The sequence below is a fragment of the Phyllobates terribilis genome, unplaced genomic scaffold (assembly GCF_046119375.1).
Source record: "Phyllobates terribilis strain yellow unplaced genomic scaffold, ASM4611937v1 Scaffold_5__5_contigs__length_657084704, whole genome shotgun sequence".
NCBI lineage: Eukaryota > Metazoa > Chordata > Amphibia > Anura > Dendrobatidae > Phyllobates > Phyllobates terribilis.
This window is the reverse complement of record NW_027362765.1, coordinates 48,800,023-48,823,306: the sequence shown is the minus strand read 5'-3', so window position 1 is coordinate 48,823,306 and position 23,284 is coordinate 48,800,023. Positions and strand designations below refer to the sequence as shown.

The 23,284-nt window shown below is 42.1% G+C and overlaps 1 protein-coding gene across 2 annotated transcripts; it reads left to right on the top strand.

The window, feature by feature from the left end:
* Window positions 1–557: 557 nt before the first annotated feature.
* LOC141271911 (uncharacterized) lies at window positions 558–15,134 on the top strand. 2 transcript variants are annotated; one of them, XM_073682146.1, is made up of 8 exons: window positions 558–813; window positions 4,503–4,623; window positions 4,753–4,932; window positions 5,015–5,138; window positions 5,219–5,395; window positions 5,475–5,651; window positions 5,735–5,902; window positions 12,577–15,134. In XM_073682146.1, the coding sequence occupies exons 2-8, from the start codon at window positions 4,546–4,548 to the stop codon at window positions 13,860–13,862; spliced, it is 2,190 nt and encodes a 729-aa protein (XP_073538247.1). In that variant the 5' UTR covers window positions 558–813; window positions 4,503–4,545; the 3' UTR covers window positions 13,863–15,134. The 2 variants fall into 2 exon arrangements, with proteins under 2 accessions (XP_073538247.1, XP_073538246.1); XM_073682145.1 differs by having other exon boundaries at window positions 559–813; window positions 12,574–15,134.
* The last annotated feature ends 8,150 nt before the right edge of the window (window positions 15,135–23,284 follow it).

Sequence of the window (23,284 nt, the reverse complement as noted above, 5' to 3'; positions counted from 1 at the left end):
CGCGCGCGGCTCCGCTCCGCACGCCTCGTACGCGCGCGGCTCCGCTCCGCACGCCTCGTACGCGCGCGGCTCCGCTCCGCACGCCTCGTACGCGCGCGGCTCCGCTCCGCACGCCTCGTACGCGCGCGGCTCCGCTCCGCACGCCTCGTACGCGCGCGGCTCCGCTCCGCACACCTCGTACGCGTGCGGCTCCGCTCCGTACACCTCGTACACGCGCGGCTCCGCTCCGTACACCTCGTACACGCGCGGCTCCGCTCCGTACACCTCGTACACGCGCGGCTCCGCTCCGTACGCCTCGTACACGCGCGGCTCCGCTCCGTACGCCTCGTACACGCGCGGCTCCGCTCCGTACGCCTCGTACACACACGGCTCCGCTCCGTACACCTCGTACACACGCGGCTCTGCTACATCCACACTGTAAACCCCTCCTGACCCCACACATAACCTTCCCCTCATCCAGCACCATGACAACCAGCACAGCAGAGTCCTGCATCCACTGAGGCCCCTGATCATGTGACCCCTGACTCCTCCCCTCCTGTGACCTCATCACAGGTCCTGTGCGCACAGAACAGCCATATATGTGGTGGCGGCTCTGCAGAGGTTGCGTCTTAGTCCTATGTATAATAGACAGAAACCACATCATTCTCCCCTATATACAGCGCCCTCCTCACAGTTACCAGTAGATGTGGGCACTGCTGCTTCCTGGTATGACCTCTGCATTGTGAGGAGGCTCCACCCCTTCCAGTGACCTCATCGCTTCAGATCAGCTCCATTGTAGACGACCGGATCTACTGTGCGGCTCTGCAGGAGAAGGTATGCACTATATTCTGCTCCATATTCCCAACCAGGCTTGGACTGGCCCCTAGGAGAACAGGAGAATCCTCTGGAGGGCCCCGGTGCAAGAGTGGGCCACCACCCTCTTATATGAGCTGTACTTGGCACAATATACTTGAATCACTATGTACAGACAAAGGCGGCATCTTATTCATTTAACAATATACCCGATTCATTGTTATATAAATTTGTGATTGAGGATGATGTCACATTTGCATGTAGCTGAAAAGTGGGGCCCTGGAGTTCATTACTGGTGGAGCCTTATCACCCAGTCCCACACTGTTCACAACTTCCGGGATAAGTGTCTTCATTCCAGGACCGATGCCACAGACATTTCATGGGAAATCCCTTTATTCTAAACTATTACAGCCAAAATTAGGGAAATTACAAGTTTTGCATTTATCCAGATTTCTATGGATATAGAAACCAGACATTTCCATTCCCTCAAAATCTCCACCCCAGAGAGAAAGCGTCATCTGTCCCCAAACCAGAGTGACCTCTCCTGTATACATGAGCACATCCAGCGTTATATTACTGTACATATACACATGGCAGAACTGGGGGAAGGGGGGGCACCATCTCCAGGAATGGAGGGGTTAATGTCCCCTGTATACATGAGCACATCCAGCGTTATATTACTGTACATATACACATGGCAGAACTGGGGGAGGGGGCACTATCTCCGGGAATGGAGGGGTTAATGTCCCCTGTATACATGAGCACATCCAGCGTTATATTACTGTACATATACACATGGCAGAACTGGGGGAAGGGGGGCACTATCTCCGGGAATGGAGGGGTTAATGTCCCCTGTATACATGAGCACATCCAGCGTTACATTACTGTACATATACTCATGGCAGAACTGGGGGAAGGGGGCACTATCTCCGGGAATGGAGGGGTTAATGCCCCCTGTATACATGAGCACATCCAGCGTTATATTACTGTACATATACACATGGCAGAACTGGGAGAAGGGGCCACTATCTCTGGGAATGGAGGGGTTAATGCCCCTGTATACATGAGCACATCCAGCGTTATATTACTGTACATATACACATGGCAGAACTGGGGGGAGGGGGCACTATCTCCGGGAATGGAGGGGTTAATGCCCCCTGTATACATGAGCACATCCAGCGTTATATTACTGTACATATACACATGGCAGAACTGGGGGGAGGGGGGCACTATCTCCGGGAATGGAGGGGTTAATGCCCCCTGTATACATGAGCACATCCAGCATTATAATACTGTACATATACACATGGCAGAACTGGGGGAAGGGGGCACTATATCCAGGAATGGAGGGGTTAATGTCCCCTGTATACATGAGCATATCCAGCGTTATATTACTGTACTTAGTCTGTTGAAATGACCTCTGGAACTTTAGTTTTTCTATTTATAGTTATATTTTCTATCATTTCCCCTTTGGATTAACAAACAAACATTGCAAATTTTTGATAAACATCATACATGCCTCTGTTTGGAGAGGAACTTGTGGCTGTTGTTGACAAAATACCTCCCTTGTACCTTGGACTAACATCAGTAACATCAAAATGGTTTAGTGACCATCGTGATTCGTTGGTTTTTTTTTTAGGTTTTTTTTAAGATTCAACAAATGTTGAGCTCGCGGCTAACAAACAGGCAATCCCTGCATGTGCTGTGGCTGTTGAACAGCCGCGAGACATGCAGCCGCGGTGATTCGAACCTGTTTTTCAAGCATGCTGAAGATACTCTATTAGCACTTGAGCATGCTCGGATATCGCCTTATTCGAGCACACTCAACACTAGATTTAATGCCTGGTCAGTTAGCAAAAAAGGTAGTGTTTGGATATCAAAGATTTCAAGATGGAGATATCAAAATGCCAAGGAAAGCTAAGAACGAACTAAAGATTAACAGTAAAAAAAAAACAAGTGTGTAAAACAGGATGAGTTAGAGTTCTCAGCATAAATGAGTACACCCCAACATATCTGTCAGAAAAACTTTCCTTTCATAATCAACATTTTCTATGTAATACTATTCTATGAAATTTCCCCAGAAATGAGTCATTGATTGCAAACAAGATTTGTTAATTTGCACACCCAAATTCATTCAAGACCATGTTGCAAAAATGAGTACACCCCTATGAAAGTCTTAGTGTGACGCTAGTCACTACTCAACGTGACTTTAGTCACTACTCGCGGACTTCCCGTGAGGCAGGATAGTCAAGAGGTACATGGTCAGTACCAAGAGGGCTCGTAATAGACAAAGAGAAAAGACAAAAGCGTAGTCAGGTAACAGTCTAAGGTCAGAGAATCAGGAAGGTAGCAGATCAGGTCAAAGGGGTAAGTCCAAGGTTGGCAACAGAGATCAGAATACAACTCAGCCCACAGAGCAGACAGACATACACCACTTGAGCAAAGCTACAATTGGCAATGATTTGACTATTATCTGAGTGCTAAATAGCCCTGTAATCACCCAGAATAGATGACACTTGGAGAAGATCCCACAGACATAGCCAGATAGGACAGCTGAGCTATCAATCACAATACTCACACCTCAGCCTCAGATTGGGGCGGTACAGCTGTCAATCACAATCCTGACAGCTCAGCAAGTCCTCGATCCCATAGGGCGACATAGCTTTCAGTCACAGCGTCCCTAGGACACCATGAGTGGTGGAATCATGACACCTAGGAGCAAAACTGAATTTTGGACTGCAAAATTCTAATAAGAATTCAACTACAGGTAAGTTTAATTATTCATCAAACAGGTGTCCAACAGACAGGTGACTATAAGAGGCTGTTACTTAAAGGAAATCTGTCACCAGAAAAAAAGCTATTAACCTGCAGATATGGGGTTAATCTCTAGGTTAATTGCGTTATAAACCTACACTTAGCCGAACGCTGCTGGGAGAAAAGGAATTCTCCCGGCAGTGATCCGGTTTCAGTCACGGAGTCATTGCCGGTACAGGTTCAGTCACCGCTCTTAGTATAGAGACCACCGGCTGTAACTGCGTCCCCCCCGCCCTGTCCAGTTACTGACCTGGCTCATACACCTGTCCTGTCTGATCACGCCACTCCTGACCTCAGCTACGTATCATGCCCCAACTTCTGACTATCTGACCTCAATTTTGTCTTTGTCCTCCTGTACCTCGTACCCATGCCTTTGACCCTCCGTTCAGTTGCTGCAGTCCTAGGGACTTCCCTGGAGTGATACCTGGTGTCTGCCGGCAACTCATCCTATCCTCACCACCAAAGGCTCTAGTGAAAACCCGGTAGACACCTATTCACCCTTCTCCAGGTTAAGACCAGCCTGTGGTGCAGGGGTCCACATCCGTCTGCGTTAATTTGGCCCCACAGCATTACATACAATTGCAGTCAGGTATTGTTTTACAGTAGCATTTCTACAACCAAAATGGCCCTTGAATTTTTTCTTTAGGGTCCATTCCCTCATAAATAGCTGCGGCCAGTGTCTTTACAGATCATGTGAAGTTGAGATATATTATGGCACTGACATGGAGTAGCTGCTTTGATGAGGTATTCATCTCCTGTTCCAATCCATACAAAAAGTGAGAATACATCATCTACACGTTTATATCTACTCATGTTTCCCCTTATTATCTCCATTAATTGTATTGTTACATGGGGATCTTTATGATGTTACATTTGGTCATCTTCTTCCCATTCAGGTCCCTACAATATCGGATCCTCTCAGTGGAGATCTATATAAGGATGGATAGGGACAGGGACAAGATGGCAGAGAAGATATTACACCTCACCCTAGAGATTCTCTTCCAGCTTACTGGAGAGGTGAGGGATTCTGATGACGTCACATTACATCATTCTTATCTATGGGAATAACAGATGGACAGAACTGGAGAGGTGAGGACTCTGGAAATGTCTGTAGTGAGATTTATTAATGTGTCTCTCCATAACCAGGATTACACAGTAGTGAAGAAGACCTCTAGTGAGCGCTGTCAGGCCCATGTGTCTGAGGGATGGGAAAGACCCCTGAGCCCAATCACGGGGCCTCCACCTCACCCCCTGATACATGAGGACATCAATGACCAGAAGATCCTAGAACTCGCCTACAAGATGATTGAGCTGCTGACTGGAGAGGTGACACTGCTGGGAATGCTGGGACATTATACAGTAACACTATGAACGGATCGGGGGATGACTGTATCTTTGTATGTGTCAGGTTCCTATAAGGTGTCAGGATGTCACCGTCTATTTCTCCATGGAGGAGTGGGATTATTTAGAAGGACACAAACATCTGTACAAGGACATCATGATGGAGGTTCCCCAGCCCCTCACATCACCAGGTAATAGACAGGACTAAATACACACAGCATATAATCTTTGTGTAAAGAATGAATTCAGTCCCTGTATGTGTTTCCTCCAGATCTATCCAGTAAGAGGACAACACCAGAGAGATGTCCCCATCCTCTTCTTCCACAGGACTATGAACAAGAAAATCAGGATAATGAGGTAGATAGAGAGGAGTGGGGGTATTTAGAAGAACATAAAGATCTGTACAAGGACGTAATGATGGAGGTTCCCCAACCCCTCACATCACCAGGTAATAGGACTAAATACACATGGCCTATAATTATCTGTATGTAAAGAATTAATTCCGTCACTGTATGTATTTCTTCCAGTTCTATCCAATAAAAGGACAACACCAGAGAGATGTCCCCGTCCTCTTCTTCCACAGGACTGTAAACAAGAAAATCAGGATCATGAGATAGATGGAGAGGAGTGGAAGTATTTAGAAGAACATAAAGATTTGTACAAGGTTGTTATGATGGAGATTCCCGAGCCCCTCACATCATCAGGTAATAGACAGGACTAAATACACATAGTCTATAATTATCTGTATGTGAAGAATTAATTCAGTCCCTCTATGTGTTTCTTCCAGTTTTATCCAGTAAGAGGACAACACCAGAGAGATGTCCCCATCCTCTTCTCCCACAGGACTGTAAGCAAGAAAATCAGGAGCATGGAGAGGAATGGGAATATTTAGAAGAACATAAAGATCTGTACAAGGTCGTTATGATGGAGGTTCCCCAGCCCTGCACATCACCAGGTAATAGACAAGACTTAATACTTACTTGTAGTGAAGCGAGGCTTCTGGAATGTCATATTTAATAATAATAATAATAATAATTTTTATTTTTCTAGCGCCAACATATTCTGCAGCACTTCACAATTTTAGGGGGGCTTGAACAGACAAAAAGATACAGAATAAGCATAACTCATATATTAAAAGGAGTGAGGGCCCTGCTCGCAAGCTTACAGTCTATAAGAAATTAGGGGAGACACAAAAGGTAAAATGTACATATATTATATAATACTGCCTTAATATACTAAATGGGGTAAGTACATAACACTACATGAATTGGTTGCCAGCCAGTATGTGTACAGTACAGACAGAGGCTATTCAGTGCATGGATGGTATGAGCATGATTTTGAAGAAAATTTTAACATGGGCCAAACTGGGAGTTAGGTAAGTCTGTTTAGGTGATATGCCAGTCTAAAGAAATGGGTTTTTATGGCACGCTTAAAACGGTGGGTATTGGGAATTAATTGAATTGTCCTGGGTAGTGCTTTTCAAGGAATTGGCGCAGCACGTGAGAAATCTTGGAGACAGGAGTGGGAGGTTCGGATTATGGAGGATTTTAGTTTTAAGTCATTAGCAGAACGGAGGGCACAGGTAGGGTGGTAGACTGAGAGGAGGGAGGAGATGTAGAGTGGTGCTGAATCGTGGAGAGCTTTGTGGGTAAGAGTGATAAACTTATATTGAACTCTGTATTGAATGGGCAACCATTGCAATGACTGGCACAGGGAAGAGGCATCGATTTATCGGTTGGTGAGGAATTTGATCCTGGCTGCTGCGTTCAGGATGGATTGGAGAGGGGAAAGTTTAGAAAGAGGGAGACCGATTAGTAAAGAGTTGCAATAGTCCAGTCGAGAAAGAATAAGAGCTACATTAAGAGTTTTTATCAAGTCAAAGGTAAGAAAAGTTCTGATTCTAGAGATGTTTTTGAGGTGTAGATGACACGAGTGAGCGATTTGATGTGAGGAGTAAAGGAAAGATCTGAATCAAGTATGACCCCAAGACAGCGGGCTTGTTGCTGGGCAATAATGGTGGAGCCTCAAACGGAAATGGCAATATCGGGCACAGGTAGGTTAGTGGAGGGAGGAAATACGAGCAGTTCATTTTTTGATAGAGAGGACAGTGTTAGAGACAGCGGAAAGACAATCACTGGTATTTTGTAATAATGCAGGGGTGATGTCTGGAGAAGAGGTGAATAATTGGGTGTCATCAGCATAGAGATGGTACTGAAAACCGAATCTGCTGATTGTTTGTCCAATAGGAGCAGTGTATAAGGAGAAAAGAAGGCATAGGACTGATCCTTGAGGAACCACGACAATAAGGGGAAGGGGAGAGGTAGGAGAAGAACCAAGAGAGAACAGTGTCCTTGAAGCTAGTAGAGCGGAGCATAGTGAGCAGGAGCTGGTGATCCACAGTGTCGAATGTTGCAGAGAGAGCTAGGAGAATCAGCAAGGAGTACTGACCATTAGATTTGGCTGGTAGTAGATCATTAGAGACTTAAGTGAGTGCAGTTTCAGTAGAATGTAAAGAGCGGAAACCAGATTGTGAAGGGTCAAGAAGAGAGTTATCTGAGAGATAGCGGATTAGACCGGAGTGGACCAGGCGTTCCAGGAGTTTAGAGATAAAGGGAAGATTTGAAACAGGCTGCCACACATCCCCCCCCCCAGCATCCCAGGACACGCTGCCTTAACTATTTTTCATATGGCACAAGGTAAACAATGCCCTATAGAGCTGTTGCTCTTTACCAGACAGTAATACTACCTGCATAGCGCTATTGATTCACTAGCATTTGTGTATCACTGTTGTATACTCTGGTGTTGTCTGCGTAAGGTCACCTGCCTAGCGCTATCATTCATGTATCATTGCTATACGATCTGATGCTCTAAGATTTGTCATGCTGTCATGTGTCCACATACTAATACCACTATTTTGTGCATTATACTCTATATTCTATATTTGTCATGAATGTTACTAACTAGTGTGGACACAGACTGACATGACCCATGCCTGCCCTCACTCTATTATTTTTTGACTAGCAGCTTATATGTACACCTGGTTTATTGTCTATGCTGGTTCAGGGATGTTAGTCTCCTTGCAGGGTTTAACTCTTTAACCCTGCCCTTATAGTTGACCTACCATCTCCTTTCCTTCCCTCTTTTTTATTCATATTGCTATGTAACTTTTACATTTTCTAATAAAATTGATATTTTTGGATTAAAATCCCTCTCATGTCATTTTGGGGTCTACTATCACGTGGATTGAGATGCAATTTATAAGGGAGACTCTTCCCTTCCATTTAACCTCCTCCTCCCCAAAATAGGCTATTAATCAGTTTTTCAAGATTTGAAACAGGTCTGTAGTTAGCAGCACAGTTCTTGTCGAGGGATGTTTTTTTAAGTAATGGATGTATGCTGGCATGTTTAAAAGAGGGGGGGGGATACCAGATAAGAGGGAGAGGTTGAATATTTTAGGTGAGTGGTGACAGCTGGAGAAAGGGACTGAAGGAGATGTGAGGGAATAGGGTCACTGGTGCAGGTGGTAGGGCGAGAGGAAGCAAGGAGCCTGGTCACTTCTTCTTCCGTGACTGGTTCGAAGTCAGAAAGTGAGCAAGATGCAATGTGGGAGGGAGGAGCATGCATAACATTTAGGGATTTGGAGAAAATTTCCTCTCGGATATGGTCCATTTTTTCTTTGAAATAATTGGCCAGATCGTCAGCGCTGTTGTTGGTGGTCGGGCCCTGTGCTTTTTGATTAAGGAGAGAGTGAAAAGTGTCAAAGAGGCGTTTAGGATTATTGGACAGTGAGATGATGAGGTTGTTAAACTAGGTTTGTTTGGATAGGTGAAGGGCGGAGTTATATGTTTTAAGCATAAATTTATAGTGTAGGAAATCTTTGGCCAGATTAGATTTTTCTCCACAGCTGTTCGGCATACCTGGAGCACCGCTGGAGAAAACGTGTTTGCAGCATGTGCCAGGGTTGTAGCCATCTGTGCTGAGTTGTTCTCTGTTTAGAAGGTGTGGCTTCATCCAGGGCGCATTGCAGTGTTTCATTATAATGCTTCAGTGCAGAGTCAGGACATGAGAGGGAGGAGATTGGGGCCAATGATGATTGCAACGTTTTCATGAATTTCTGGGTGTTAATGGCATGTATACAGTACAGACCAAAAGTTTGGACACACCTTCTCATTTAAAGATTATTCTGTATTTTTCTATATTTTCATGACTATGAAAATTGTACATTCACGCTGAAGGAATCAAAACTATGAATTAACACATATGGAATTATATACTTAACAAAAAAGTGTGAAACAACTGAAAATATGTCTTATATTCTAGGTTCTTCAAAGTAGCCACCTTTTGCTTTGATGACTGCTTTGCACACTCTTGGCATTCTCTTGATGAGCTTCAAGAGGTAGTCACCGGAAATGGTCTTCCAACAATCTTGAAGGAGTTCCCAGAGATGCTTAGCACTTGTTGGCCCTTTTGCCTTCACTCTGCGGTCCAGCTCACCCCAAACCATCTCGATTGAGTTCAGATCTGGTGACTGTGGAGGCCAGGTCATCTGGTGTAGCACCCCATCACTCTCCTTCTTGGTCAAATAGCCCTTACACAGCCTGGAAGTGTTTGGGGTCATTGTCCTGTTGAAAAATAAATGATGGTCCAACTAAACGCAAACTGGATGGAATAGCATGCCGCTGCAAGATGCTGTGGTAGCACGCTGGTTCAGTATGCCTTCAATTTTGAATAAATCCCCAACAGTGTCACCAGCAAAGCACCCCCACACCATCACACCTCCTCCTCCACGCTTCACGGTGGGAACCAGGCATGTAGAGTCCATCCGTTCTCCTTTTCTGCGTCGCACAAAGACACGGTGGTTGGAACCAAAGATCTCAAATTTGGACTCATCAGACCAAAGTACAGATTTCCACTGGTCTAATGTCCATTCCTTGTGTTCTTTAGCCCAAACAAGTCTCTTCTGCTTTTTGCCTGTCCTTAGGCCTGCTGCACAAAGTCTCCTCTTAACAGATGTTGTAGAGATGTGTCTGCTGCTAGAACTGTGTGGCATTGACCTGGTCTCTAATCTGAGCTGCTGTTAACCTGCGATTTCTGAGGCTGGTGACTCTGATAAACTCATCCTCAGAAGCAGAGGTCTTGGTCTTCCTTTCCTGGGGCGGTCCTCATGTGAGCCAGTTTCTTTGTAGCGCTTGATGGCTTTTGCAACTGCACTTGGGGACACTTTCAAAGTTTTCCCAATTTTTCGGACTGACTGACCTTCATTTCTTAAAGTAATGATGGCCACTCGTTTTTCTTTACTTAGCTGCTTTTTTCTTGCCATAATACAAATTCTAACAGTCTATTCAGTAGGACTATCAGCTGTGTATCCACCAGACTTCTGCACAACACAACTGATGGTCCCAACCCCATTTATAAGGCAAGAAATCCCACTTATTAAACCTGACAGGGCACACCTGTGAAGTGAAAACCATTTCCGGTGACTACCTCTTGAAGCTCATCAAGAGAATGCCAAGAGTGTGCAAAGCAGTCATCAAAGCAAAAGTTGGCTACTTTGAAGAACCTAGAATATAAGACATATTTTCAGTTGTTTCACACTTTTTTGTTAAGTATATAATTCCACATGTGTTAATTCATAGTTTTGATGCCTTCAGTGTGAATGTACAATTTTCAAAGTCATGAAAATACAGAAAAATCTTTAAATGAGAAGGTGTGTCCAAACTTTTGGTCTGTACTGTGTATATATACCTGTAAGAAGAGAAGAAAAATAAATATTAGATTTGCCATGTCTAACTGTGCCGGGACTTTGAAAAACTATGGGTCTTTGAAAAAAATCTGCATAAATGCACCCTTTCTTTATTTTGTAATCTTATACTATTTACAAGTGCACGGATCCTCCACAAACTCCAACAGAATGAAGACTGTCTCTTACAACTTTGCTAGAGTTTGACTTGTGGGTTAGATGTGGAAGATTGGGACAAAAAGAATAGCGCTGTTATCCAGAAGATATCATTGATGGAAATGAACTAAATAACTTGAGCTTTATTCTTTATTACAATGTAAACTCATGATGCATTTCAGCCCAGTAACACAGTAAAGCATATAAAGAAAGCTCCATCCCAGGGGGTGTAGTGCATTTTTTATTCTTCCCTTTGTTTGGTTGTGAAATATGTTCTATGCTAAATTTATATTATTACAGGGAACATTTTAACATATGGTAGTAGTGATATGGCTGTGTACACCTTTTTTGTAGAAATCTGATGCTCTGGTCAAGAGAAATCTAGTGCAGAAACCATATGGAAATAGCACTGTTGGCGTAGCAATGCACTTGGACTGCTCTTTCAATGTACGGTGTATATCAGGAAGGGTTTAATAATTCTAACGCTAATTGTAGAAAAATGGGGTTCCGGCACTGCTTTCATTCACATTACATGTGTTGAAACAGTAGGGATCAAACTAACTAGATTCAGCAGCTGATTAACCGTCTTGATGGTTCTCGCCAGGAAATAGTCCAATAGTAATGTAAGGAGAAAATGGGACACGTTAAGCTTTATTTGCAGTTCCAAACTGAAACTGTGGATGTCGCTGACAGCCATTTTATATATGACAATATATGACAATTGATGGCTCAGAGGAAGCGTGACTTACACGCGAAATGGCCGTCAGCCACATTGTCTCCACAAACTTAGTTTGGAACTGCAAATAAAGCTTATTTTAACGTGCAGTAGTGAGTGCACTATTTTCTCCTTACATTATATCTTTAATAAATATAACTTGTCACAAATGCAAATTGTCTCTTCAGAGAGGAAGAGGACAAGAATTCTAATGCCACCTACTGGAAGTAGCAATCCTAAAAGTCAACATCAACCTTTTAAAGATCCTTGCCACATGTCTTAGGATAAAAGCCAAACCAGAATCGCTATTTGCAGACACGTATTTTGGGGTGTTTGCTCCTCCTTAGTGCAAAGCAAGAGATATGATTTGGCTGTATGAGAGGCCTCTGATTGAGGTCTAAGAGAAGATGCATGCCTCTCTTAGTTGAGAGTGACATGCCTGACGTGCCAATGTTAGAAGACTCATATGCCATACATGTTACCCCTTAGATTCGAGTCAGAGGCCTCTCATACAGCCAAATCAGATCTCTTTCTTTGCACTGAAGAGGGGAAACACATCTGAAAAGAGTATGTGGTTAGGATAAAAGCCAAAGTCATGTGGCAAGTATCGGTAAAAGGCTGATGTTGACTTTTAGGATTGCTACTTCTAATATGTGGCATTAGAGTTCTAGTCCTCTTCCTCTATGAAGAGGCAATTTGCATATTTAATTTCCCAGAGGAGCATTGCATGGCTGATAAGACTCCATGCAGTGGCATATCCAGCATCCACAGCACAGGATAGGCATGGATTAATGTTAACAATTTTCTCCCCATAACACTGTGGCAGGAATTTTTGATTCTGGAAGATCAGAACACCTGTCTCAGTTGAGTGTCAGAAGGAAGCAAAAGGAGGATAACAGGAAGGATGAGTATACATAACAAATGGACATTTTTATGTAGAAATGTTTTACAATATCATTATAATATTAAATAAAGTTATATTATGCAAAAATGAAAAAAAAAGTTTTATTCTTAGCAGGTGACTGTGTCAGGAGCTCCAATGGACATGTGATGACTAAGGATTTTAAGGCAGATGTTGGTGGTATCACTTCGGATATATTTGAAGAGCTCTCCATTATCCCAGATATACCACCAGACCTTCATTGCAAGACTGTACTATCTGATCCTTTTAAACCGGCCCAATCTTTTGAATCATCACAGATTGTTAAGCACAATAAAACTAACAGAAGCGATGGTGAACATCAAAGAGCTCAAACAGGGGAGAAGCAATTTTCATGTCCAGTATGTGAGAAATCTTACACTCGGAAATCAAACCTTGTAAACCATCAAAAAAGTCACTCGGACGTACCTCCATATTCTTGTTCAGAATGTGGGAAATGTTATAATAATAAATCAAGCCTTGTTATACATCAGAGAATTCACACAGGGGAGACTCCATATTCTTGCTCACAATGTGGCAAGGGTTATAGGAAAAGATCTCATCTTGTTATGCATCAGAGAAGTCACACAGGGGTGAAGCCATATTCCTGTTCAGAATGTGGGAAAGGTTATAATAATAAATCAAATCTCGTTATACATCAGAGAATTCACTCAGGGGAGAAGCCATTTTCATGTTCAGAATGTGGCAAAAGTTATAGGAAAAATGCTCATCTTGTTATACATCAGAGGATTCACACAGGGGAGAAGCCATTTTCATGTTCAGAATGTGGGAAATGTTTTACACAGATATCACATCTTCTTACACATCAGAAAAGTCACACAGGGGAGAAGCCATATTCATGTTCAGAATGTGGGAGATGTTACACTCGAAAATCATATCTTGTTGACCATCAAAAAACTCACACAGGGGAAGCTCCATATGTATGTTCTGAATGTGGGAAATGTTTTAGATGTAAATCAAAACTTGTTTCACATCAGAGAATTCACACAGGGGAAAAGACATTTTCATATTCTAAATTTATGAAAAGCTTTGACAGGAAGTTAAATCTTGGTCAGAAAATTCGCACTGGGGAGAAAAATCAACTGGAAAAGTCATATTCATGTTCAGAATGTGGAACAAGTTTTTACCATAAATCAAGTCTTGTCAGGCATCAGAGAACTCACATAGAACAGAAACCACTTTTATGTTCAGAATGTGGGAAGTGTTTTTACGATAAATCAAGCCTTGTTATACATCAGAGACTTCACACAGGGCAGAAGCCATATTCATGTTCAGAATGTGAGAAATGTTTTAACTGGAAATCAAGTCTTGTTTTACATCAGAAAAGTCACATGGTGGAGAAGTCATTTTTAAGTTTAAAATAAAAAAAATGTTTTTCTTGGGCAGGACATTTTGTTAACCCTTGCCCACACACAGGGGCAAAGCCATATTCATGTCTTGAATATGGAAACTATTTAGTCTAAAACAAGTATATTCTTAACATGATAGTGCATGGTGAGGGTCAACTCCTTTCTCTGTAGGTGCCGACTGCCATCATCTGCATGTAACTGAGGAAATCTGAGCTGCTGTAAATTGTAGCAATCACATTGAAAAGGGTTTTCAAAGTTTGGGAATACCCCTATCCACTGACTGCAGTTTATTTTGAAAAATAAAAAATCTTCCATTTTACTCATCAACCCAAGGTCCAGCCCTGAGTCTCTGCTGCTGCTCCTTTGTGTCTGTTATCGTCTGCAGTGCTGACTTCAGGTGACCCGCGCTGCAGCCAATAAGTGAACTCAGCGGCTCTGCTTAAGTGGATGGCATGAGAAGTTCAGAGCTGCTGATCTTAGTTATTGGCTGCAACGCTATCAATGTGGCATCAGCACTACAGACCATAACAGATATTGGGAGTAGCAGAGAAGACTTAGCGCTGGACCGGGGAGGGTGAGTAAAGAATATATATTTTTTTTTTAAACAAGCTGCGGCCAGAGTCCCACTTTATTATCAGCCTGCATGATATCATTATGAGACATTTTCTTAACCTTTTGCCTTTTATATACAGGGGATGTGCCCACTACATGCATTGTGGGTGCTGGCTGTGTTATACAGTCTTCACCTGGAATTGGATCTAGAACTGAATGGCACATATTAACCCCTTAAATGCCGCTGTAAATAGTAACAGTGACATTTAAATGGTTAGATACACGAGTGATAAAGAAAATGACCAATGCAGTTTATGTGCCAGCTATATATCGGCTTTATAAAATCTTGTTTTGTTTCAGTTACAAGAATCCAAGGCTCAGCCTGCAGATATTGTTAGAATGTTCTGTAAGATGCAGTTGTATAGATAAGAGATTCTTACAGAAACCAGACGTCTCCGAGTCTTTTGAGACATTAATGATCATTTAAAACAGTTTTGCTTGTGCATTGTTTAATTATTATTGGTGTGCAACTTTCTTTCATGGCATTGTGGGTTTTTGATAATTTAGTGACATAGAATTTATAATTGGTGGAGAAAGGTTGAACTTGATGGACCTTGGTCTTTTTTCAACTTATGTAACTATGTAACTTGAGCATGTGCAGAAGACCAATGGCTGTGAGCCAGGATTTTCATTGCAATAGTGTATTCTTTAATAGCAGTCTCTGTATACATCTTTTTATATTGTATCTTTATCTATTGCATTTTTAGTTCTAACTTTTATTCTAAATAAATTTCCGTTTTATTAAAATCACCTGTGAAGACTGGATCTTTGTTAGGAAATACAGTTTTTCCATATCAAGAGGTATCACTTTCATCAGCTAATGCCCCATGGCTGCCATGGTCTTTTGGAGGCTGTATTCCAAAGATGCCTACTCTGTAGCTGGGTCTCGTTGGAGGTCATTAATTTTCCACTAGACTACAATATTGATCAAGGATCACAGGATCAAGTACCACAAATAAAATAACAAAGAAAAACAAAAAATAGAGTTAAAAAACATAGATTTATTTTTTTAAATATGAAAAAGCCTAAAACTTAAAATCGTCCCCAGGTTGTCGAAATCAAAAAATGCAGAATTATTCAATTTTCGTGTTGTATTTTTCTTATAGTATACTGAATGTCTAATAGCTTTTTTTTTCTTCGTATGTATTGTATTCCCCTTTTGCACAAATAGACTTTAACCAGATTGGATTTTATGGGGCTGTTCACATGTCTGGGGTTTTTTTTGCAAGCTGAATGGCTGCAAAAAAATGAAGACATGTTAGAATTTTAATCTTAGCCACGGATTGAAATCAGTTAGGCAAATCTAGGTGTCAGTGAAGAACTTGGGCATAGCACACAGATGATCTTTTTTGTTGCACAGAGCTGTCTGTTTTTCACTGACTGATTGGAGACATTTGAAAAAACCTCTATTTTTTTTTATTTTTTTGCATACTAGAAAAACTGAGGAAACCAGGATGGGAAAAAACTCATACTGACCAAACTCATAAAAATTTTATCAAAAACACTGACAACAAAAAAACAGTTTTCACGTTCGCACCCTCTTCTCCCCCCTCCCCCAAAAAAGAACCTGATGTGTGAAACCAACTAAATTCAATAAACTCAAGATTTTATTTCCTGGTAAAGAATTTTAGGAGGGGGGATCGCCGCCCATCTGGCTGTCGCTTGTGTGCAGTGGATGTCAACCAAGGTCAACTCCAGTATAGTTATCAAGATTGAAAATCTGTGATGCAAACATTAGACAATAAAGTCCTTGCGTTTTGCCTGATTATTCAATGATTTAAATTGAGTCTTATTTCTTGACGGATGGTCAAAAAAATACTCCTAAAAGTGCAATCTTGAGGTTACAGAGAGATTCTTCGATCATCTCCGTGGGCAAATGCATTTCCTTTTTTTTGCTCTTTAAAGAGGACCTTTCAGCAATTTTTTTCATGTTAATTTGGACACATGATGTAATAGTGACTGCAGAGCAGAATAAAAAAGTTTTATTTATTTATTTTTTTATTTCACCTGTCTGATGCAGAATATTAGCAATCATAGTATTTGGTATCTAATGTGCTAACTTTTGCTAGATACTGATGGGTGTAATTGTCTTGATTCCGTCTATTGGTGTGTCTGGAAACAGCGAGTGATAGTTCAGCCATCCAATTTAGGACAGAGGCACGCTGAGCTATCAGTATGGTGATGGCCAGCTCAGCCGTCCAATCCGGAGGCTGGGGTGAGCTGAGCTATCAGTATGTCAAGTGACAGTTCAGCAGTCTAATCAGGACCGGAACGTGCCGATGCTTCCTCCAAGTGTCTGTTATTCCAGTGCTTACCTGGCTATTTAGCTGGCTCTCTGCCTCCAATTAGTGCCAGTTGTAGCTTTGCTCAAATGGTGTGCTTGCTCTGTTCTCTGCGGTCCGGTATCTGATCTTTACTGCCCGACCTTGGACCTTGCCTTTGACCATCCATTTGCCTTGCCCTTTTGTCTTGAACAGCTACCTTCCTGAAATTCTGACCTTGGACAGTTAACTGACTACACCTTTGCCTTATCCCTTAATTTATGACGGGTGGGTGGGGGGTGTTCTTTTTCTGCAGTTTTGCTTCCTGATTATGATTGGATAACTCCTACAGAGAGAAATACATACCAACAGTGAAAACTTTATAATAACACGCACTTGGACTTAACAAAAGTTAACTCATTAGGTGCCAAATACTTTGATTGCTAATACTGTATCTCTACAATAGAGAGGTAAAATTAAAAAACGAACAATGTTTTATTCTGCTCTTCAGTCACTATTACATCGTGTGTCAAGTTCAATATGAAATCTTTGGTGAAAGGTCCGCTTGAACGTTTTGGTGAAACTTCACTTCACTAAATAAACTTTTTAACTGCTTCATAATGTGTGACTTAGACTTTCATATTATCCCATATGGTAAACATTGAAAAGAAGACATCGAAATGCCGGATTTCAATTTTTTTCGGTCCCCTCACATTCCCCATATCCAGTTACATAGCCGTAGTAACATAGAACAAACATACTTCAAGGATAATATGCAGCGGTACTTTGCTCAGTCTGATAAAGAGTTTGACATTCCTCAAAAGTTCTTTTACAGATATCTACAAATTATTTATGCTTTTGTTTCCAATTTCCAGAATCAAGATGGCCAAATATCTGCTATTCAATTGTTAGAACCTATAACTGATTGGCAAAAAAAAAACAAAACCAACAACCCCATGTCTAAAAATCAACATCTAGGTTGATAAGTATATAGCCAATGGCACAGGCACTTGTCAAAGTTGAACCTGTTTCTCTTCTGCCCCTATACAAAGGTAGTAGGCATGGTTGTGAATTGTATTGGTAGGCCAAATACTCCTCTAACATACTGACATAACTTTGGTTGTATGTAATGCAAAACTTGGTTTAAATTTTGTCAGACCTACTGCCATGTTTGAAGGCAAGTCTACAATATGTCTGATGTACTAAATACAGTAGAGCCAAAAGTGCAGTCAGCATAGGAATAGCACAGTTGAGTAGGCAATCGTGAACATTGTTGCAGGAGTATGAAAGCACATAGGAACAGCATAGTTGAGTAGGCAGTCTGGCACCTTAAAGGGAATCTGTGAGCAGGCTTTTGCTCTATAATCTGAGGACAGCATGAGGAAGGGCTTGAAACACTGATTTCAGCAATGTGTTACTTATTAGGCTGTGTGCTGTTGTTTACTTACAATGAGGATTTTATTACTTGGACTGTATCAATTCACAGACTAGCTGCCTAATACCAAGTCGTCTGACCACGTCCCCTCCTCTGATAAGCACCTCACTGTTAATAGACAATGTACACAAAAGCTGTGGTGTGGGTGGGGGCAGCTTTCTGAGCTCATGCTGCATCTAGGAACTCTGGCTGTGTCACAACTGCTGCACCCAGTAAACTAAGTGATACATTGCTGGAATCAGGGTCTCTTTTCCTACATTATGCTGCTCTCAGATGAGGTAGTATAAACCTGGTGACGGATTCCCTTTAATTCAGCAAAGTTGAGGATACTGACTGCACCAGGAATAACAGAGATGATATGGTTATCAGGGACTTTGTTTTAGCAGCGTTGAGGGTGCGGACACCACTAGGAATAGCAGAACTGAGCTAGAAGGAGAAGCTGATTGCTAGATAGCAGTCAAGAGCTGCTTAAAAGATAATCAGGTACCTGTACCTTGCTGGAGCTGAGCCAAGTAGGAAATGTAGCTTGACTCCTAGAAAGCACATGGTAGTAGAGTGCACTACTACCTGAATACTCAGGCAGTGTGTGGCCACCAGAAATGGCATTTAAAGTGCCAGATTTCCATATTAACTGGGTGCAGAATACCAGAGAGGACATGGCCATAGGGGAAGGAGTTAAAAGTTCAACATTTAAATCAACAGGCGAAGAATGTTAGCCAAGCCACAAAGTAAGCCACAGGAGGGCATAAGCTTGGTCGGGAAGCAAGCTACACATGCTGCTGTTTTAAAATGTTATATGTAATGGCTACAGCTGGACTAGGAGGGACCTCAGTGAGCATATTGTTGGTGACAGTCAGTGTTTAGCATTTAAGTTTTGTGATACTGTATTGTCTGGCCTCTTTAGTTTTCTTTGAGTTTGTCTTTTCTTTAATCCTCCATGTTGGTGATGATACAGATAACGGTTACTGTATGTCCCAAGTAAAACATTTCATTCTCTCAAAATCTCTCAGAGATGACTAATTCTGTCGAAAGCAGACACCACCCAATGAAAAGAACATCCTAGCACAGCTTTGAGAACAAACTGATACAAGCAAACTAAGCTTTTTATGTCATATATACAAGTTAGAAACTCATTATAAACGTACAGAGGAGAGAATCTCTGTGCTTACAGGGAACCTGTTGCATATGCTAATAAAGTAAGACTTGATCGACAAGGTGTGTCTTCCCCCCCCTGGAGTCTTCCTTTCTCAGAACTTCTAAACACATCTCAATTGGTGTGATAGACAGCCTCTATATGCTCCCTGTAATTGTAGCACCACCAGGAAGGGTGTCAATTAAACCCATGGTAGTGTGATTAGAATAGTAGGACTAGTCCGGCTTTAATGGCATATGTGACGCTGCAGGATTAGAGTTCAGTTTTCAATGCTACAGTGTTAGTAAGTCCCATGTGAACACTTTATGAAAAATCAAGCACCTATCCATGCTGTGTGTTTTTACACAAATTTATGACTGATTGTCTCATTCTAAAACGCTCATTGAACTCTAGCGTGACACTGTAATAGGATTCCATGGTTGCAACAGTCAGTTCGTAAAGTTTCAACCCTCTTAAATATTCCACCATCACCTGTGAGTGGTATTAGTGACACATGGAAGTCCGTAGTTCCCCTATAGTAAAGGGCAGTTCAAGGGAAACTGTTGCAGAATCAGACAAAGAGGGAAAACCGGACTCCTTAATGTATGAGAGCATTTGGTGTAGTAGGGTTAGTGGAGTCTACTGAGTACAAAGAGGAGTAGAAGTTTTTAAACATCTCAGCAATGCCAGGAAGAAGGTGTTTGCGTCTTTGTGATTGATCCATGATAGAAGGGATATAAGGGTTGGCTCTCTGTTTTATTTGGGCTCTGGCCAGAGACTTGGCACTTTTATTGCCATGTTCATAATAATGACGGCAGCATTTAGAGAGATTAGCTTTTGTTTTGTGCAGGAGTAATGAACGTAGAGATTCACATATAACTATCAAAGACCTTCTTATGTTTTCAGACGGAGAGTGTTTATGTGATCTATCTAGATCCCCTATCAAGACTGGTGATCTCCTGAGCATGTTCACGTTTTTACGGGGCTCATGCTTAATAAGGATGCCTCTAATCACACACTTGTGTGCCTCCCATATAATACATTTATATTTGTTCCCTCAACAGAGTTTACTGCAAAATATGTGTCCAGAGATTCTTGTAAATCAGTCCTCACAATTGAATCATGGAGGAGAGATGAGTTTAAACACCAATGAAGCTGCTTGACTCTAAAGGCAGGAAGAGCCACTGAGACACCAACAAGCGCGTGATCCGTGAAGAAGTTATTGTCTATATTGGCCCTTTGGAGCAAAGAAATATCTCAAAGTCTTAACTAGAAATATAATTAATTCTCGTATGGACATCATGAGAGTTAGAATAGATAGAGAAGTCCCTGTCTGCCGGGTGGAGCAATCGCCAAAAATCAATCAATTGGTGATCCTGAATGCATCTCAATATACTTCGTTGTGTGGGGCATGAGAGGGAGGATACCCCCTTGGAGTTATTATTAGAAGTGTCGAAGACTGTATTAAAGTCTCCCCCTAAAATTAGGATTTGGAGTCAGGAGAGGGGCTGTGATAGACCGTAGGGTAGATAAACCTATAATTAGAGATCTTGTAAGATTTTTTTTAGACAAAAATGTGTTTCCTGCAAGAAAGCGATGATTATCTTCCTATTGTGAAGGAGATTCAATAAGATGGATCTTTTCTCAGGGCTGTGTAAACCTTTAACGTTTAAGGAGACAACTGAAAGCTCAAAGCAGTGCTCTGGCGGCATTTTTGTATTGGGCTGGGAAAGGTAAGGGCACCGGAAGAGTAAGGAATAAAGAGGAAGGAAGAGAAAGACTTGAACAAAAGACAGACGATAAGTAAACACCGAGAAGATAGACAGAACAGAAAAGAGAACAAAGCTAATGCTAATTGCCCAGGGGTAATTCCTGAGCAACCTCCAAACTCTTGGAGGTTAGGGGGGATAGAAAGGGTAACCACTAGGGAGAAAAAGGACACCAGATACCTATAAATGAGAGCACTTATTAGCACTAACTCCTCCCACACCCTCCGCTACCCTTATCTACTAATGAAGACCATTTTGATAGTTAAGATCCAGACCTACAGTACAGACCAAAAGTTTGGACACACCTTCTCATTTAAAGATTTTTCTGTATTTTCATGACTATGAAAATTGTACATTCACACTGAAGGCATCAAAACTATGAATTAACACATGTGGAATTATATACCTAACAAAAAAGTGTGAAACAACTGAAAATATGTCTTATATTCTAGGTTCTTCAAAGTAGCCACCTTTTGCTTTGATGACTGCTTTGCACACTCTTGGCATTCTCTTGATGAGCTTCAAGAGGTAGTCACCGGAAATGGTCTTCCAACAATCTTGAAGGAGTTCCCAGAGATGCTTAGCACTTGTTGGCCCTTTTGCCTTCACTCTGCGGTCCAGCTCACCCCAAACCATCTCGATTGGGTTCAGGTCTGGTGACTGTGGCGGCCAGGTCATCTGGCGTAGCACTCCATCACTCTCCTTCTTGGTCAAATAGCCCATACACAGCCTGGAGGTGTGTTTGGGGTCATTGTCCTGTTGAAAAATAAATGATGGTCCAATTAAACGCAAACCGGATGGAATAGCATGCCGCTGCAAAATGCTGTGGTAGCCATGCTGGTTCAGTATGCCTTCAATTTTGAATAAATCCCCAACAGTCTCACCAGCAAAGCACCCCCACACCATCACACCTCCTCCTCCATGCTTCACGGTGGGAAGCAGGCATGTAGAGTCCATCCGTTCACCTTTTCTGTGTTGCACAAAGACACGGTGGTTGGAACCAAAGATCTTAAATTTGGACTCATCAGACCAAAGCACAGATTTCCACTGGTCTAATGTCCATTCCTTGTGTTCTTTAGCCCAAACAAGTCTCTTCTGCTTGTTGCCTGTCCTTAGCAGTGGTTTCCTAGCAGCTATTTTACCATGAAGACCTGCTGCACAAAGTCTCCTCTTAACAGTTGTTGAAGAGATGTGTCTGCTGCTAGAATTCTGTGTGGCATTGACCTGGTCTCTAATCTGAGCTGCTGTTAACCTGCGATTTCTGAAGGCTGGTGACTCGGATAAACTTATACTCAGAAGCAGAGGTGACTCTTGGTCTTCCTTTCCTGCGGCGGTCCTCACGTGAGCCAGTTTCTTTGTAGCGCTTGATGGTTTTTGCAACTGCACTTGGGGACACTTTCAAAGTTTTCCCAATTTTTCGCACTGACTGACCTTCATTTCTTAAAGTAATGATGTCCACTCGTTTTTCTTTACTTAGCTGCTTTTTTCTTGCCATAATACAAATTCTAACAGTCTATTCAGTAGGACTATCAGCTGTGTATCCACCAGACTTCTGCACAACACAACTGATGGTCCCAACCCCATTTATAAGGCAAGTAATCCCACTTATTAAACCTGACAGGGCACACCTGCGAAGTGAAAACCATTTCTGGTGACTACCTCTTGAAGCTCAGCAAGAGAATGCCAAGAGTGTGCAAAGCAGTCATCAAAGCAAAAGGTGGCTACTTTGAAGAACCTAGAATATAAGACATATTTTCAGTTGTTTCACACTTTTATGTTAAGTATATAATTCCACATGTGTTAATTCATAGTTTTGATGCCTTCATTGTGAATGTACAATTGTCATAGTCATGAAAATACAGAAAAATCTTTAAATGAGAAGGTGTGTCCAAACTTTTGGTCTGTACTGTATATGCAGCAGGATGACATTCCAAAATATCAGCATATCAGTCCACTAGGCAACATTAACTGATAAAAGGATAGCACAACTTGAACATTTCTGATAGGTCTCTTAGTTTGGAGGGTGCTGTGTGGAAGTTCAGTATGGGGGGGGGGATCATCGCGTATGTCGGATGAGGAGAGTCAGGACCAACCCAAGTAGGATCCTGTGACGTGTGGTCACGTCGTCTCGGACATGGGCGTGGAGATGAAGAAGGATACCCATCCACTGAGAGCCAGTTGGGGATAGGGACTGGGTCTTGACACAGAAATTTGAAGAGAACAGGCAA

Coding starts and splice junctions, on each gene's coding strand:
- LOC141271911 (XM_073682145.1), top strand. CDS start 4,546: ATGGATAGGGACAGGGACAAGATGGCAGAGAAGATATTACACCTCACC. Junction 5,139..5,218: donor CCAGCCCCTCACATCACCAG/GTAATAGACAGG, acceptor TGTTTCCTCCAG/ATCTATCCAGTAAGAGGACA. Junction 5,652..5,734: donor CGAGCCCCTCACATCATCAG/GTAATAGACAGG, acceptor TGTTTCTTCCAG/TTTTATCCAGTAAGAGGACA.